The sequence below is a fragment of the Aplidium turbinatum genome, chromosome 17 (genome assembly GCF_918807975.1).
Source record: "Aplidium turbinatum chromosome 17, kaAplTurb1.1, whole genome shotgun sequence".
Classification (NCBI taxonomy): domain Eukaryota; kingdom Metazoa; phylum Chordata; class Ascidiacea; order Aplousobranchia; family Polyclinidae; genus Aplidium; species Aplidium turbinatum.
Window position 1 is genome coordinate 12,319,726 of NC_137488.1, and position 18,465 is coordinate 12,338,190.

Here is an 18,465-nt window from a genome sequence, read left to right on the forward strand (position 1 = left end):
GTTCTGCTGTTAACTATTCTCAACCGTTGCTGATGCTTTATCGCTCTTTCTGGTGGTGCACACGCCGTGCGTCTTGAACAAGAGGTCAAGAGCTTCTGTATCAAGTGACTTGTTCTAAATATGCACCCAGTCAAAAATGGCACAACTTTTACATCGTACCAACGTCGCTAGATGTTAAAACGAGAAAAAACTGCGATTTCACTGGCTGCTTTTATCGTTTATTCTTATCGTGCAATGCACGGTCACTATCAGAACAGCAAATAAGTTATTTATACATTGATTCAAAGTCTGCATACGTTAGGTTAAATCAATGTAAAAATAACTAATTTTCTGGTTGAGTCACAGATAAAAAAGTATCTTTGAGCACCTTCACCAGACACTTTGAGCATCTTTCATATAATGATGTTCTGCCTTCACATCTCGTTTAATTTACACAAGTAAGCACGGAAAGTCGTCTGCATCTTCTTCCGTCTTGCTCTTTTTAAAAGCAGCTAATATGCAAACTAGCAGAAGTAGCGTCGTCTACAAATGTCTTAGTTCAAACACCCAACATAATTTTCTACTTGTTATGAAATAAAAAAAAAAAAACGATTCGAAAATCTACTCTAAATGAGAGTAGTTTTCAAAAGCATGCAAACACCCGCAGTGTTTTTATTTGCGTGATCCACCAAGTAGGCTACTTATAAAAAAATTGTTTTTAAGCAATAAAAATTTTATTGCTTGCTGGCTCAGTCTACCATAGAAATTTTTATTCTAAAGAAATAAGTTTTGTAAATCTGTAAAATAAAAGTTGGCTATCAAAGCAGATGTAGCCTAATCATATTTTCTGTGAATCACCTTTGGCACCACATGCTTTGGCACTTCTGCACGACAATATTAATAGAAAATTATTGCAAATCGCTGTAGGTTTTAAAACAAGTACATTTTGAATACGTGTTGGTTTTTGAAGAAGTTGATGAAACACTCTTTGCTCCAATGCTCTGTAACAAGAATAAATATCCATTTGTTCCTCGGCCGAGCACTGGCTGGGACAGAGTGGGAACGCACGAGTGAACAATAGACATTTCAGTGCACGTAAATGCTAGATCAGTAAATGTTTGAAGGAACAGCAGCTTTCTAATAATAAATATATATATATTATATAACATGTTTACGAAGCTATGCGTGATATTGGAACATCTACTGAGGAACACTAACTAAAAATTTTTCTGTTCCCGGAACAGCAAGTCTTGCTGGTATCATAACTTTTTTCTGTTCCCGGAGCAGCAAGTCTTGCTGGTATCATCATCACTAGCTGCAAGCGATAAAACACTCTCTCTTTGTTCATCTTCTAATCTTGTTAATTCACCGGCAAATAAAGACATGCTTTCAAAAATGTTTTTTCCAGACTTTGCACTTGTTTCTGAAAACATGGCTCCGTATTCTTCGGCAAGCTTGGTGCCTTCTTTTGGTGTTACCTGAAGAAATAAAACAGCTAAAAGTTTTGAAAAGAAGTTTTGCGAACACATTAAAAGAAACAACTCATTAGAAACTATGATGTTGATTGGAAATGATTCAAGGCAGACAAACAAAAGAAGGACAAAAATGAAATATTTTGACACACCAATTAAACTACAGAACTGAAAAGCATACTGGAATTATTATTATTAATTAATATTATCATATTAATTATTTTTAATAAAAAGGGAAAATAAAACAAAATGGAGGGAGTTGATAATGGCAATCACACCGGATCGATTTGTTTAAGAATATGATGACTAGTTATGATGGTAACTTAGTTGTAAGTGGCTTGATAACCTTCATAATACGCATCCAACCTTTGAAAATTGATAATAAAAAAGAGGAACAAATCTGAAAGAATCATACATAGGCGGCGTTACGTAAAACATCGTAGATTATATGCATGGTTAAATGGTCAACATAAAGCAGTCTGAATGACAAAACTAACGTAACAAGACACATCGCAGAAAAATCGCTCTGTGACCACTCTATAAATTATAAATATACATTGCTGTGGTTGATTAAGTTACAATATTTGCAGTTGCGCAGTTGCCCGCAGCGGCACAAAAAATGAAGTCTCAACATTTTACCTGTCGGCTATTTGCGGTAGCAGCATCATTTTTGTTTCCAATCAATAAAATTACCGCATTCGGATCGGCGCCTTCCTGCGATATGAAAAGACTTCAAGCGCTATTTGATACGATCAAGAAAAATTTTACTATTTTTCTATAAAATACAATAGCCTACTGAATGCATAAGACGCAAGCATTAGATATAAAGTGAATTAAGTAATTTAAGTCTGCTTACTTAAGAGCTTAGATAGCCTTAATAGAAGAAAAAAAATAAAATGGTTAATTTAATTGTGAATTTTAATCGTCGGAATAAGAAAACCTTCTGGATGCTTAATCCTCGCATTTTCACATAATTGTAGAGTCTTTAAACCACTAATGTAGGCCCAGTTAGCGAAATTGACTGAGTGAAACTTTCGCTTGCTGAAGTTTTGTTGTGTGTAACTTATGCAATTCACTAGACAAGATGAATGGAAAGTTGTTGTTGAAGTGCATTGCTCAAACGCACACCCGGAGAGTCGAAGCAGCTATGCTTGATTTTGTTTCTTTTTTTGCTCACAAAACAAGAGAGCTTGACCAACTTAGCCATCGAAGTGTAGAATGTATTTTCAAACAAATTACTTCCCGACAAAATCTGGCCTCTTGAGAACTAAAAGACGAACAATTTCACTTACCCTAACGCTTTGCATCCAATTGCGTACAGCGAGAAAACTTTTCTCATTTGTAACATCATAAACGACGACGATACCATCTGCTTTGCGAAAGTATTGCCTGGTTATGCTTCTGTATCTCTCCTGACCTGCTGTGTCCCACAATTGGAGGGCTATGGATTGTTCATCTACTTTTAATGTTTTCATCTAAAGCAAGCAATCAAAGCAAATAAATTTTATTTGTGAAACGTATTTGTAGAACTCTGTATAGTTTTTCATTAACAATTTGATCGTATGAAAGGTCAAATGTTATCATAGAACAATCATTGCGTTGTAAAAAAGTAAAACAATCTTGAAAAGTTATGACGACAAATTAGATTGCCAATCAAGTTTCGATCATTATCGTTTGAAGTTTGATAAAAGAGTGTTCACCTTTAGCAGCTCGACCTTTCAACCGTGAAAAACTTTCGATGCTTAGTTATAAATAAACAACAAGGTGGTAAAATTTCTATACTTGAGAAGTGGGTCAATAATTCTGAATCTTTTTTTTTGTGTGGCAGAAATCTGTTGATCAATAAACATTAAACAAGCTATGCATAGTTTGTGGCTTACTTGGTAGTCAACGCCGATTGTCGCTGATATCGAAGACCGAAATGTTTTAGATACAAATTGTTGAATGAAGCTTGTTTTCCCAACTCCACTGTTTCCAACGAACACAACTTTGTAGACTCGGTCTGGGGCTGGTGGGGGAGAGTTGGCATTACGTGGTGGGTCTGGAATTTTTTTTAGATTTTGAAGAACTATTTCTGTGACCTACACTGTTAAGGCCTTAAGCATAACTCCTTCACCTGCATTATGGGCCTCTTTAATAAAATGTTACATGAAACTAAGACAAAAATGTTCAAAATATGGTGCTACAGCAACAACAGACTTAAAGTTAAAGTTGTTTGCAATATGTTGTAAAGGCTGATACTCTATGCCTATGCACACTAAAATCACAAACTAAATAATGTGTTTCATAAACAGTGAACTTTTGTTTTCAATAACACTCAACAGAATATTAAAAAATAATTGGAGTTAACGTTCTGCTGTCACACGCCAATTCAAGAGCTTTTGGTTGCGCCAACCATCAGGACCTTAAGATCCTTGATCAGTCCAAAGATTGATTGAAACTCGAACGTTTTTACTTCAATGAAAGGAACTAGTCATTGCTTTATATCTCTGGTGCGTTTTTGTTCTCTCCCCTTAGTTTTTAAGCGTGTTTTTAATTTTGGTTTAGGAAACTGAGGAAATGTTACTATGAGGACGGAACTAATTTAAAATACTTTTTTTATAAACGACGTTGTACATACGTGTGTTGATGTATTCATCTATGACAATGGACTTCTTTTCAGCAGGTCTTCCATCTACTTCAATTGTACCGTGGTTAGAGGTAGTGTTAATGGGATCGCTGTTTTCACTTCCGTCGGAACTGACGCGGTCAGGACCTTGTTTGGAAAGTCTTCTATAAAATCGACTTCGAGCAGTTCGTTCTCTTTGTTCATCTGTTGTCACTGGGGAATGATCTTCAGACTTATATACTTTTTGGGAATTGGAACTATCGTTTTTTGTGTATAAATCAGAAGTTTTTCTTTGGTGCGGAGCTATCACTCCTCCTCTGTGTGTGCTGTGATTGCTGTGGTCACTTTGGAGGAATTCGGGATTATTGGCACGATGTTCTGATGAGGAAACAACATATTCTCCTGTTTCAGAAGTTTCTAATTCGTCATCAGATCTTGGACTTTTGAATGAATGACATACTTCTTCTATTCTGCTCATGTTATCTGGTATGTCAGACAAACTCTCACTGAAATGCATACAAAGTTAAATAAAGTATAGCATAGGTAGGCTATAGTTTTCAATTACAAACTCATTGAGCATACCAGTGTAGTTTTCTTTGTAGGCCTACTGTAGTCTATATATAATATTTAATAATTTTACTGTATAAAGCGATGTAAAATATACACTCCAAATACTATGCAGGCATATGTGGAATACGAATCCTCACTTCAAGCTCACATATTTTATAAAAACTTTTAATCATCACGTAAATGGTAATGCTATCAAAATTACTAGTCTATTACAGTGCGACAACGATTAGGCCTTAATTTACTTTACTGACAATGAAATATAAAAAAATTACTGTTGGCACAGCTGTTGCTGGCCGACGCTCTGTTACCTTTGCAAAACATCGTTAGGAAAATATTTTCCTACATTTGAACCCTGCGTGTACAGTGGATATTTCTGTCTTGGGGTAGATGTTTGTCTTGTCGGTGAGACAGTACTTTTCTAAAAGTCAAGAAATTAAAACGAAATGTAACAACTATGACACTTGGCGTGAGTAAATGCTTGCAAAACAAAATTTAACAAAATGGTTGCAAAGAAAACAAAAAAATATATTTCATAAGTTATAGTTTTTGCGCTAAGGCAGCAGTGTTACTCATTAAAAATATATAAATGCTTCAGTAGCGGATCCCAGGGGGGACTTGGTCACATGCCTTCCCTCAAAACATGTAATTTTTTTTCTTTTTGTAAAATTTTTCTTGTTCACTGATGATGAATTTAGTCAAATACAAAGTGTGCGTATTGATCAAAAAACCATTGTTGGATCTAAAAATGCACAAAAAGCAACCAATACGCAGTTACATGGTACAATTTTTGGAGGCCAAGCCTACCAGCACATTGTTTTATTTTTCGGACATTAAATTCTACAATGCTTCTTTAAATTCTTTCTCCCCTTTACTAGAGGTATCCTTCTTAAATCACAGTACGCTATTACAAAACAGTCTATTTATAAATCAAGATTGCTATAACAAAAAAAGAAAGTAGGCTAATCTTCGTCTGTTGTTCGAATTGGGGTACAAAAGCTTAAAACAACATATTATTCTACATGCTACTTTCAACTTGTAAAATTGATTCTTTTTGCATTGACTCAAAGTCTCCAGACGTTGAATGAACATAAAAAGAACCTATTTTGCAAGTTTGGTTACAGCATGTTGGCGATATTCAACGAAACTGTGACTTTCCAATCTCATGCTACGGAAGGTAAATGAAAACTTACTTTAGTCTGTTGGATAACTTCATCTTTATCATCTCGTAGCTTGCGATTCACGTCCCTTAAAAATATCAGTCATAGTTTTTAACTTTGTAAGGGCTGGAGGCACCAACAGGGGATTACTTACCGATAAATAATCTGCTGATTAAGCTATATTTAATTAAGCAGACTGTTTTTTTATATGCATCAACCGTAATCTGTAGATTAAAACTTTCGACTACTGATCTTACGATGAATTTCGCACAAGCGTATTCTCTTTTACTTTAATAAATGGTTACCTGATTCGGCTGCTTAAAATATCCACTGCTGGTACATTTATACCAAATATAAAGCTCACAGCCTTGTCACAGGGAGTGGTGATGTTTTGTTGTTGTAGCCTATCGTTTAGCTTAGGCCATAGATTTTACCAGATTAAAAAGAAACTGTAAAACTAAACACTTGCACAAACACCTTACATACCTTTTTTTGGAAATGACATGTAGATTAAAATCAGCAATAAGGCTCCATATTTAAATTTTTTTAATTTACTTTTAAAAATACGCCAATACAAAAAGTTTAATGCGTACAGTAAAACTTTGGCTATCGACTTTGCATCCACGCAGACATGATTTGCAGAGCAGTCAAAGCCACTTTGGCAATTTTACTAGACTCCTTGTGAACATTGTTGAGCAGACTAGGCCTACAATTAATACCCAGCACGAAAAAAACAATTAAACGCTTTTAAAGATAGTAATTCAAACGACTGGTCAATTTAATCATAAATACAGAGCTCTAAGTTTCATATCTACATTTTGAGCTGTTCACTAAATTTCCCTCTTTATTGTCACTTTTGCTGTGCTAAAAGGTTAAGCTAAGCTAAAAGGCTATTTCCACTGTAACAGCCTACTTCTAAAATAGTTTATCTTTTTTTCTTAATTATTGAATTTGATGAATCTAATTTAGCCGTTGTTTTGAAAACTTTAATTTCATTTAAAGAACGAGTTTTTCTCATGAAAGTTGAAGTGCGCAACCTTACAGCAAAGCTAAGAATGTTATTTACCCATGAAAGCGCAAAGATAACCTTTAAATTTGTCTTACCGTACCTTAGAACTTCTAATTGTGTGATCAAGCTCTTTTTTTCAATGTCTAATTTTCTTGCTTCTTCTTCAGCATGTTCTATGTCATCTTCTCTTTGTTTTCTTTGTTTTATCATCTCCATGTGGATCCGCGTATCTTCCAGATCTCGACGAGTTTTTTGAAGTTCCTTTGCTAAGCTTTCGTTAAGCTGTTGGAAATAAAATCGAAATCGCTGTCATCAAGCAACTATATTCAGTGTTTACGGTATGTTGCCGCTGCATCCAAACGGTATTATCAACGATCAATGAATTATTTATGAACAGAAAAGATATTCGTAGACCAGTAGGCATATTAAGTAAAATCATGTCATTTTCTAATTGCGCCTATTCTCACATTGCCACTGATAAGTATTGATAAGCCTATGAGCACTAGCTATCTTCCTCTACTCTACCAGATGTAAGGCTCTTCTTTTGGAAGTTCTGATTTGACGTTTTACTATCAATAAGGGGGATGTTACAATGTATAAGTTTGTATTACTAACTGACAGGACATGACTAATCCGTGCACCAGAGCCAAACATTTAACTTTTGAAAAAAAAACACTATAGAATTATGTGGCAGCAATGCATAGCTTTTCGCAATCTTTCTATGTCTGATTCTAAGTAGCTTCTATGCCATCAAGTGGTTTAGACATGTTGTTTTAAAAATGCACCAATATCGTTCAAGTAACGTAATTGTAACATAACAAGTCAATACATAACCTATTTAATTCAGGTGTGAGATTAAAGAAATACTAGAGCTTCGGTAGAGAGTTGAGAGATTAAAGAAATACTTGTCACAAATTTATAGCCTACTATCAAATAGTCTCAAGACCGTTGTAAAAACTTAGACTAGAGATTGGTCTTAAGTGTAGGCCTATGTAATTTTGTAGCTAAAGTATGATAAGCTTGAACTTCAAAGGTAAATAGTGACCTCTGGTAGTGTCAAAATTATACTTTTTAGTTCATATTTTTGGACATTTAGAATTACTAAATGTTGGCATTTTATAAAGACAACACAAATTTTTTATCGCATTGCATTACATTGGAATTGGACTAGAAATTATGGGACCAGTCATGGCGATGGATTACCTGCAACAGCTGAGAGTTTTCGCTTTTAACTTCGACTTTTCCGGAGTTAAGTTTGTCTATTTGCTGTTCCAGCCGTTGTTGTTGTGCTATGACATCACCAAGATATTCTTCTTTTTGCTTCAACTTATTTTGCAATTCAAGGGAAAAGCTTCGTTCTCTCAACACTATAAATTGCACATCGTTAATAAACTGCGGCAAAACAATAAAACTTTTAGTATTTTGTGCATTGGTTGAGGATAAAAAGGCAGTGAAGTGGCGATAAAATAACTAACATCTACAAATGATAGACAAGCCAGAGATAACTTAGGCGAGTTTAAAAATAAAAACCTATCCCCAAATTTATCCTACAGGTTGCAATGTCGTTTCATTTCTTTTTTTTCCCGCAGTTAACAGATTTTTTGCAGAGCTGTTAGGTTTTTTTTCATGTTTCCCAAATGTCATTTTTATGCAGTTGAAAATAAAAATAAAAAAGAGTCAAACTTTATTGAACTGCTTACACATATTTCTTCTCAACAATGCTTTTTGATTGAGTCAAGAAAAAGGCAGGTATTCTGTAAAATTTTGTGAAATCACCTTCTTCTTGAATGGTCTTTCTCCTTTCGTCTTTGATTTGTTGTTCCATTTCTTCTGAGAGTTGGCGAACGACATCGTCGTGCGTCTCAGCTCGCCTGGAAACAAACCAGCCAATCATATTCAAGTCTCAATCTACGTTATTACTTTTTTCATACGTATATGCCGCTCACCACCCACAAGAAAAGAGCAACATTAAAGTAGAACAAGTACACAATAAAGTAAAAAATGAAAACGAAAAGTGGCTGTCCTTCGTTTCACCGAAGATCCCAAAACAAGACGCATGCATATTTGAGCAAGAAATTTTTCAAAAGCAGTTTAGGCTAGGCATTTCAGGACTGCTCTCCATTCAGCGGTACCTGGTAAATGGAATAATTTTTCGGCAATAACACTTCAACAATCGGAAAACTTCACTCTGCCAATCTCGGTAACCGGCCCTGCGTCAAGAGCCTCTACAAGTATGCGAAACTACCAGCAGTGCCGGTCTTAGGGTATTTCGGGCCCTGTGCAGAATATATTTTGCGGGCCCCAATAACAATGATCCAATTCAGTAGCGTAGCTAGGTATTTTGAAAGGGGAAAGGGGTTTTTTTAACAGTCGGCGGGCGAAGCCTGACGGTGTGTTTTCTGAAGACGACACCTCTTGGCGGAGGGTCTGGGGGACCTCCCCCAGAAAACTTTGCCAAATTACTTTGAATTTGGGGCATTCTGAGAGCATGTTCAACAAAAATTTGGGTTTGAATATTACTATAAAATGGTGCTGTCCGGTGGCATAGCAATAGGATAAGATCATGTTTTCTTTGGCATTTTTCGGAAATAAAGCTATGTTGAGTCTGGATGCAACCTATTTCGTCCCCTGAACAATTTGCACCCCGACTTCGTACCCTAGCCCTGGTACAAAATAGGTTGAATCCTTAAACATTTCTAACCCTGACGTGATTGCATAACACAAACAATTGTTGAGAGAATATAATTTCCAGCACATTCTAGGGCGCATCTACAAAATGTAAATACTGTATCCCTTAGCTTCCATTTAAGCAGAAAAGCTTTGGATTTTTAGGTTGCTTCAACGTTTGATGACATTGAATCAGCATAATAACGGTGAATTCTTCGCTAAGAATGGATGGGAAGGGAGCACCTACTTCTACACTAAATTGTTAGTTCAAGTGTTACATCACAATGTCTGGCTTTGATCTCCGAGTAATATTGATAAGGCAAGGTTGGTTACAAAATTAAATTATACGAGTACGCTAAGTTTTGGTATTACAGTAAGAAAGAAAAGGCCCAGGAAAAATTCTATAAGTGAGAATGAACACGATGAACCTACTGCACTTGCTCTCCATCACTTTCGCTTACATGACACGCAAAAATAAACCTGAGGATAAAAGCCTAGTGAAACTTTGCACAGCAGAAAACAGTAATATCAGTGTATAAGTTTTCCTACTCCTGCCCAGAGCATTGTGACACAAGAAGCCACACGACCTCGTTCGGTGGAAGTTAATCAGTTATGTTGTGTATTGGGCAGCTACAAGGCGCTTTGACTCTTCAATGGTCTGGTCTGATGAAGGCCTTTCAGAGTGAAGAATTATCAACACAAAATGATCAAGCATGACAATCGAAGTTAAATCTCGTGTGTCCACCGTGAGACTTAATTTGTCCGCCGAGATAGCTGCTCAGACTGGACAGGTTTGTCCGCTGTCAACAAATCGAATTTCGACCTATCTCGTCCCCTGAAAAGATCGAGAGAAATTTTGAAATGTTTGCGGCAACTCCGATCAGCGATTTCGGCTAAAAGTTGTTTTTTTTCTCGATCTTTTCAGGGGACGAAATAGGTTGTTCTATGTTTTCTTGTTGCTAATTCCTTCGTTGAATTCACTTGTTGAATTTTTCAATTGGAAATGACAAAAATTACTTCATTTTCTGAGTAAATTGCGGATCCCCTAATTTGCGGGCCCCCTAATTTGCGGGCCCTGTGCGATCGCAAGGTTCGCACACCCTAAAGACCGGCACTGCTACCAGGAATAACCAATCAAGGCGTTGTCAGTCCGAGGATAAAGATTTAAAACCAACCAGATATCTTGTCATCAAAATAAGTAGCTAGCAGTAGCAGAAAATATATCTCAGTGAAAGTGTAGAAAATTCAACCAGTAATGTATTACTAAAGACAATCCACACTATCATACACTGGAGAAGAGAAATGGAATGGATCGTAGAGAAAGCAAGGAGGTATTGCAATAGAAAGCTTCAAGAAACACAGTGCAAAATCTTGCAATCAAATTTGCAAAAGATTTGTTCATAAAGCAAACAGTTCCACAAATGACTTCGAAGCAGTCGTTTCACTCCTTCGGGCAATTCGAAAACCACAACGTTGGCTCGAATGGGAATAAAGAAATTCATATAGATGTACTAGTCTAAACTCTACTTTTAATATAAAGTAAAAATACATAGCCTACTAAAAGTTTTTGCAAAACTGCTCTTTTCAGATATTGGATTACCCATAAACTTCACTTACTCTTTCAGTTTCTTTTCAACTGCTAATTTTTCTATTTTAGTCTCGTTTAATTCCCGAATGATGGTTTGTACGAATTCTTCAACGGTGGTTGGACGATCAAGATCTTGGCTTGAAACTCGATTCCAAATATCAACAATTTCGGTTTCGCTGCTTCTGAACAGGATATGTTGCACATTACAAACCACTTAAAAAGTAAATGTTAAATGTATGAAATAGTAATTAAAAAAGTATATGTTATTTTTACATGCATGTAGCAAAAAGGGTTACCATAGCCTAAATTCTGCAACACACAAAATTATTTGAAATTTCTCGCAAATTAGCTTTTGTGTCACAAAATAAACTAACCAAAAAAAGTTCTGTAAGTCTGTAATTTTTACAGCCTATCAAAGTTTCAGGTATTCTGCAGCAAGCCAATTTGAAATTCGCAGTTTACTTGCCTTGAAAGTGAAGCGTCAGACTTGAGTTGACTTAAAATTGATGACAAATCAAAAGAAGTATTTCCTTGATCTTCATCATGATCACTTTCAGCGGTTTCAGAAAATTGATTGCTATGTTCTGCAGAGCCATCGTAGCTGCTATTCATTCCAAGAAAGCCGCCTGCATTGAACAATCTTGATTTCAACAACTTAAACTTAAAAGGGAAATCAAAGGCACTATTCGATACGTGCTGTATTGTGGTTGGAAACAAAGAAGCACATGACCAAAAATCTAACTCCCATAGGCTATACTTGTTCATTAGATAACGATAACGATCGATGCGAAAAAGGACGTAAGCCCTCTTAAAATTGCTCTTTAGCTGCGTTTTACATACAGTAAGTCTAGGCCAATGTTGAAATGCTTATTAGATACATATCGTTTATTTAAATCAAAATATAGTTATTACTATCTGAATTCTTAACAGCCTGTTTCACCTCAAACGGATCATCAGAAGGGTCTTATTTATGTTATTATAATACCAAACAAACGTTAAAACGCAATCTTTCAAATGTAGCTAACTGTTTCTTATGCATCATGAAGATGACATATGGGAGATAGCAGGAAGGCTAAAGGGAGGAAAAACTTTTTAAAACTGCCAGTGGGGCATGGGTGTTTTTCATGCATTTTATTGTGCTTATGCCCATCCATACATTCACATTGATAGTTCTCACCAAATCCATCACAAAATTCTTGAAAGGTTAAAAATCCATTTCCATCTCCATCTAGTTGATCAAAGACATCCCGCAACTGGTCGTCTCCAAGTGCAAGTTCACCATGTAGACGCTAAAAAGAAAAAGAAAAAAAAGTCCGATAATTCTCACTAAAGCAGTGTAAAAATAGTTTCATACTAAATTTCCAAACATGTTTTAATTGCAATACCTAACTATAGGTTGTAGGTCTACAGAACAATTGTTGCCATAATAAATTGCACAAGTAGCCTACACTACTGTATAGTTCAACTAAGGCATAACTGTGTAAAAGCACTAGCCAATTGAATAAAATTTAAAGCTGTAATGATAGGCTATTACTTTATTTTTGCGTTGTGCTTTTTGTCGCATCCAGGTATGTCTGGGATCCGACGCTTGGACCACGCGAACTTAGAAACAAGGAATTCAATCTTTTAGAGCTTTGCAAGAGATAGTTACGAACTTACGACGTAGTCTAAAGTCGCACAAACGTCTTTTTCAGTTTCGCTGAGATGCTCAGCGCTTTACCACGTGCAGTCAAGTTTAGGAATATCAGTGAAAAAGCAAACATAAGGTCACAAACAGGCTCTTTCTAACAATAATCTTCCCAGATTTTGTTTGTAAGCTTACTTGCATGTCTGCTCGGTTGATGAAACCTTTTCCTTCTTTGTCGCAAATATCAAATAGTTCTTTGGCTTTAACTTGCACCAAATTAGCTATATCTAACGACCCTCCAGAATCGGTTGCTGTTGGATGGCTGCTCTTCTCCAATCTTGCCATTCTGCTCAATGTTATTAATATAGTACAACGTCCTTTACTTTAATGCCATTTTGATTCAATTAGGCCCACACATGATTTTGTGTCATGTGTTGTGCTTGTGTTCATATGTAAGTTAAACAAAATCTTCAATTCGGAGATCAATGTCACGAAAAGGAAACTTTAAAGCTGCCTTCAACTCAACGAAATGATTGATAAAACCACAGACAGTATATCCATAAAGAAAACTGATGTAAGGTAGCCACTGAAATGAAAAACTTCTCTCAGTGGGCTACTAGTACATTTATTTCACTTTATCTCACATTAACAAAATCGTTGTTGTTTATTCATAATTCATGCCTAAGCTCAACCTATTGGCAACAAACAAACCTTGAACTTGATTCTATATAAAACCATTCCATCACATAAGTTCAACAATGCACTACAATTAACAACAGACATAGCCTACGCTAAATTTGTTGGCTAAAGTCGATTTTTAAATCTAACGAAACATGATATTCTTGACTCAAGTCCATGCCAATGGTTAATGGCTGAGTGTCAATAAAGTTTAACTGTGCTGTAACATAAGTCTCTGTGACTGGCTTAAATAAATAAAACACAAATCCAGCCAATCGGGAACCCGGTTATGTCTTTTATGCACATTGAATAGAAGAGAGCTGTGTAGCCTGTAGGTAAGTATCACTTGAAACGTCTACGCTCTTGTGTAAACTGGTTAAACTATAACCGAGGCTTCATCACACTTTGGAATAACTACAGTAACTTGGTTGCAAAACGTGCTTTCTGTAGACTTAGCGTTTGTTGTGACTTTGTGACTGAAACGAACATGACACGGTTGCGTAACAAAGATAAGCTAACAGGTCAAGCCGCTTCCAAAATTTCTGAATTAGCCAACACATTTTTAAGTTTAAATGAAACCACGTTTTAATTTAATTTATTTTAATCTTTTTCCTTGCAGTTGGGCATGTCTTTGTTTAAATATGAGCTACAGCAGAAGCTACTGTTCTTAATGTTTGTTTGGTGTTATTCAAAGGCTAACATGGCGAACTGCACTATTTGCAATACGGTACCTGAGGTGATAATGTAGTAGAAACCTAGCCTACAACAATTAACTAGCCTACCTAGCCTACAACTATTTTGAGCTAGTTTTGCTCAAAATTGTGCATTGCCCTATTGCCGAAAACGAAATTTCATTTGTTCCAACGTTCAAATCAGCTTTAAAGAAAGCTTTGTGTGGTGCAGCTATTTTTGTACGCAAATATTGATATGTGATAGTTTTTATAACAGTTTACAAGATTGGTTGCTACGAAAATAACTCTTCAATGATAAAAATCAATGTTACGCCAGTTTAGTGCTTTATCTGCCGAACTCGAAAGCTTTGTCTTTTCTAGATACGACATTTGTTAGCGAATTGGCGATGTAAATTGTTACAAACTTTTTGATCAGTATGGCTTCATGCGTGGACGTCGCTGTAACATTATAGCAACGTCCACGCTTCAAGGCACTACGATTAAAGGCTCATCAAATCGACACCTTCCAGCCGTCGACGAGCGGCATCAGCGTTCCAGTCACGCCGGTGAGACGTGATAACCAGCGCTTCCACTTTTGTGGTAATTACCACAATTGTGGAATTTTCATCATGCTTGTGGTAAAATGTGGTAATGAAAAATTTGTGGTAAAAATGTGGTAATATGGAAATTTTGTGTGGAAATGTTTTCAAAATGTGGAAATTATAAATTTTGAAAATTTGACATAAAATATTATCAAAAATATTATCAATAAATAAGAGCATTTAAACTGTTGTCCTCCAAAATCGAAGAGATATGCAAAAAACTACTAATAACAGCATATGTGACTAGCATGTTCCGCCGTTTTCGGTTTGATTTTGGAATGCGTCCTGACTTTTGACTTTGAAGGTAGGGTGACCACTGACCATGTGATCATATTCATAGTCAAGATGTCTTTCAGATTCTAGCTGCGGTGTCAAATACAGTACTTTGCAGTGGCGTAGCCAGGGGGGGGAGTTGGGGGTTACAACCCCCCCTTTGGCACGCGTGTGACGTCACAATATTGAGAATGATGCTTTCAGTCTCTATGTCTCTAAAACAAAGTTTGCCTAATTTTAAACGAAACTGCATTAAAAGAGCGAGTTTTGCGAATACTAAACATTCAAATATCTCAGCCAGGAATTAGCAACAAGAAAACATAGAGACTTAGCTTTATTACCGAAAAATGCCCAAGAAAACATGATCTTATTCTTTTGCTATGCCACCAGACAGCACCATTTTACAGGAATATTTATACCCACATTTTTGTTGAAAATGCTCTCAGAATGCACCAAATTTAAAGTAATTTTTCAAAATTTTCTGGGGAGGCCCCCCAGCCCCCCGCCGCTGGGTGTCGTGAAGCCCGCCGGCCGTCAAAACCCCCCCTTTCAAAATTCCTGGCTAAGCTACTGGTACCGGTACTTTGCTTTCTTATTTCGGACGTTCTGTTAATAAACTGAGTAGTTGTTTTAGGCCTTATTTTACACTATATAGTGTAAATATAACCAAATAATAGCGTTGCCGGATAAGGAATTCTGTCGTAATTTGAGAAAAGTTTAAAGCTGTTGAAAACAAAAACTTGCATTTTAGAAAAATTTTTAGTTCTGGGTAAAGATCAAAACCCTAACCTTATTCCTAAGTCTTACCTTAACCCTTACGAACTTTAATCCTAACTCTGACAACACCTGATATTAACTATGGCAACAAGTGGGTAAAAATAGCCACTGTGTTAATGTAAAAGTAAGTCGAAATACGGTTAAGATCGGGTAAAAAATCACAGTAAAAAATGTGGTAATCTGAGGACAAATGTGGTAATACAAGTGGTAATCTAGCTTTGTAAAAGTGGAAGCACTGGTGATAACTCGATTAATCTTCTTGTTTGTCTTTCATATTATGGTCCGTAAAGTGTTTGTCTCCTAAATGTTGGATTGGCTATGCCCTTGAATGAATGAGTTACGTACCGTATAGGAGTTGTTGCATAGCCTAACAGTTTTAGTAGCCATATTGGCTGTCTATGCAGTAGGCGTAGGCTATTATGTTGTTAAGCACAAAGTCGCTTTGTGCAATCGTTTTAATTGAGGAGCAACAACTCACAGATGTTTCCTATTTCAGATAATAAACATCTTTGTGTCTATGCAAACGCAAAGTCAACGTACCCTGATGTAGATTACGTTTTATATATAAATTCTATTGCGTCTTGCTCTGGTGCGAGCAGCATATGTGCCAAGCCTATGTTGCTTCTTCCAATAACTCATCAGCGGGTTTGAGTTTAAAATAAGTTTAAATACTAAACGCGTCATTCGAGCTGTGCGAAACATATTTTTAATGCAAATTAAACGAAATTATAGGGGTCTAAAATATTATGAATACTAAATTATAAAATGATAAAAGGGGTCCGAAATAATAGGAAACAAAATTACTCACAAAAACAATAGTTTGAGACAAAATTAAGATAAAAATTTTTGTGAGGGAGCATGATTTTCTAAAACGTTTGAATTGAATAATAGAAGACCCAAGGCCATGGCAGATCTGAATTATTGGAGTTTTTTCAGAAAACACTCAAAATCTAGCCCACTCATCAAATACAATACAATATATAATTTCCAGATGTTTCATTTCGAGTTGACACGGATAAAAAATGGTTTTACTCCGAAATGAAATTTTTACAAAAAAAATAATTTCCAGATGAAGAATATCGACACGAGAAAATTTGTGTCCGGACAAAAGGCTTTTTTCCAACAGACCTACTTAAACTTTTAATATTTTAGATAAATTTATCAACCTTTTCACGGTAAATTCCACTGACTGAGTGGGAGAAAAGCAAGCGGAAGATTGACACTTCTGTGAAACTTGTTATATCTCAATCAGTAAATTAGTCTTTTATACGTTGATTTCATGGCTGCAGACGTTAACTCAACGTAAAAAAGGGCTGTACCATAACGCGCACGGTGTGGCTAGTCACCGATGCGTAACTGCGAGTGGAGGTTTTGCCCAATGTCACGTCAAAAGAACATAGGCCCCTGTCAACGCTGCAGTGTAGCCTACGCTTTGCACGTGGCTCTTCACAGTATGCTCAATAGGTCAAAAGTGTGTTTCTTCAAAGTTTGCTTATGAAAAAGCTAATTATTTTTTATATGTTGTGCCTCATGTGTAAGCCTATGTATGGGTTACTAACGTTTACCAAAAATAGTAGCTTTTAGTCTTAGGCTAGTAAAACATTCTTGCTGTGTCGGTTAAATCTAAAACTGGCTGCTGTCTTCTAGCTCGGAATAAAGTTAACCCTTTTCATCACCTGAACTTTGAGAACCGAAGGTGTTGGCTATAATCTAACCATTTCACTTGGTAACAATTGGGGTAACGTTGGACTTCTGTCTACACTCAGTAGATTGGCTACAGAGCAATACATGTGTAACGAAGGTTGTCATATAAGTCAAATTGTAAAATCAACAGCAAACGTTCCACTTTGTACGAAGGCTACGTTGAAGTTTCGAAGCGTACTCATTCATTTATTTTAAGGGCGTTGATAGCGTCGTGAGCATTGTGAGTGTTCATTAGAACAAACAATTCATCACAGACTGGGCCACTGGAAAGATACACAAACGCTTTAAAGAAGTTTACAAGTTTGACAAACAGCTGAATAGGCTAGACTTACTTCAGCATACTTCGCTATGGCCTGTCTTGGGAATGCAAGTAAACATTCACTGGATAAAATCCACCCTGATTAACATCGCTTCAGATGAAATCTTTCTGGTAGCTTAGCTTAAATATCCATGGGCTCCGTTAGAGGGGGGCCGCGGGGGTGATTACCCCCCACCAATCGGAGTGGAGGGGTAACTAATGCAAAATTACCCCCCCACTAATGTAGAGATAAAAATTTCATTTTTACTATATTTTTTACTTTTGTGTTTAATTTTCATGTTTTTATTTTGTTGCACAACTTTTTGAGGTTTTTGCTTGGAAACTCCGACTCGCAAGACAACGCCAAGTCATCTATGGCCATTGGCCAAACTATGTATCCTGTCAAAAATATACCGTACGCATCACAACGCGCTATGTGTGACGTTATAGTTTCTCACTGCTACAAATCGTTTAATTTCGCTTTTACCACTCACGAACGAAACCCACTGCAGTTGCATTGTTTTAATGTCTTTATATTTTCGGTTGCTTGCTTTAAAAGTTAAAGCATTTTAGCTTCTTTTGTTTCTTTAGCTTCTTTTTTTAAGCTTTCAGTAATGCGAAAGAGGGTCTGGGGGGCGACCACTCAGAAGTATATATGATGCGATAATCCAATAAGCCCCTTGTCGATGTCAAGACGTCGTTCCCGCCCCTGCTTAAATTACCCCCCACTCTCAGGAAGTGTCCGGAGCCCCTGTAAATATTATTCAACAAAAAAATGAAACTAT

The 18,465-nt window shown here is 36.4% G+C and overlaps 1 protein-coding gene across 1 annotated transcript; it reads right to left on the bottom strand.

The window, feature by feature from the left end:
• Positions 1-192: 192 nt before the first annotated feature.
• Positions 193-13,181, bottom strand: LOC145786194 (EF-hand calcium-binding domain-containing protein 4B-like). The gene is made up of 14 exons (XM_082597840.1): positions 12,873-13,181; positions 12,228-12,339; positions 11,517-11,676; positions 11,080-11,232; positions 8,572-8,666; positions 7,999-8,162; positions 6,896-7,077; positions 5,820-5,874; positions 4,938-5,047; positions 4,072-4,565; positions 3,332-3,492; positions 2,744-2,926; positions 2,091-2,165; positions 193-1,457 (listed from the first exon to the last, which is right to left on the bottom strand). Exons 1-14 carry the CDS (start codon positions 13,020-13,022, stop codon positions 1,239-1,241), a joined length of 2,313 nt encoding a protein of 770 aa, XP_082453966.1. The 5' UTR covers positions 13,023-13,181; the 3' UTR covers positions 193-1,238.
• Between the last annotated feature and the right edge of the window lie 5,284 nt (positions 13,182-18,465).

What these genes read in the sequence shown, in the direction of transcription:
- LOC145786194 (XM_082597840.1), bottom strand. Translation starts at nt 13,022, where the DNA reads ATGGCAAGATTGGAGAAGAGCAGCCATCCAACAGCAACCGATTCTGGA. An exon ending in AGAATTTTGTGATGGATTTG is followed by an intron (nt 11,677 to 12,227) that starts GTGAGAACTATC and finishes TGTTCAATGCAG; the next exon opens with GCGGCTTTCTTGGAATGAAT. An exon ending in GTTGAAAAGAAACTGAAAGA is followed by an intron (nt 8,667 to 11,079) that starts GTAAGTGAAGTT and finishes GTTTGTTTCCAG; the next exon opens with GCGAGCTGAGACGCACGACG.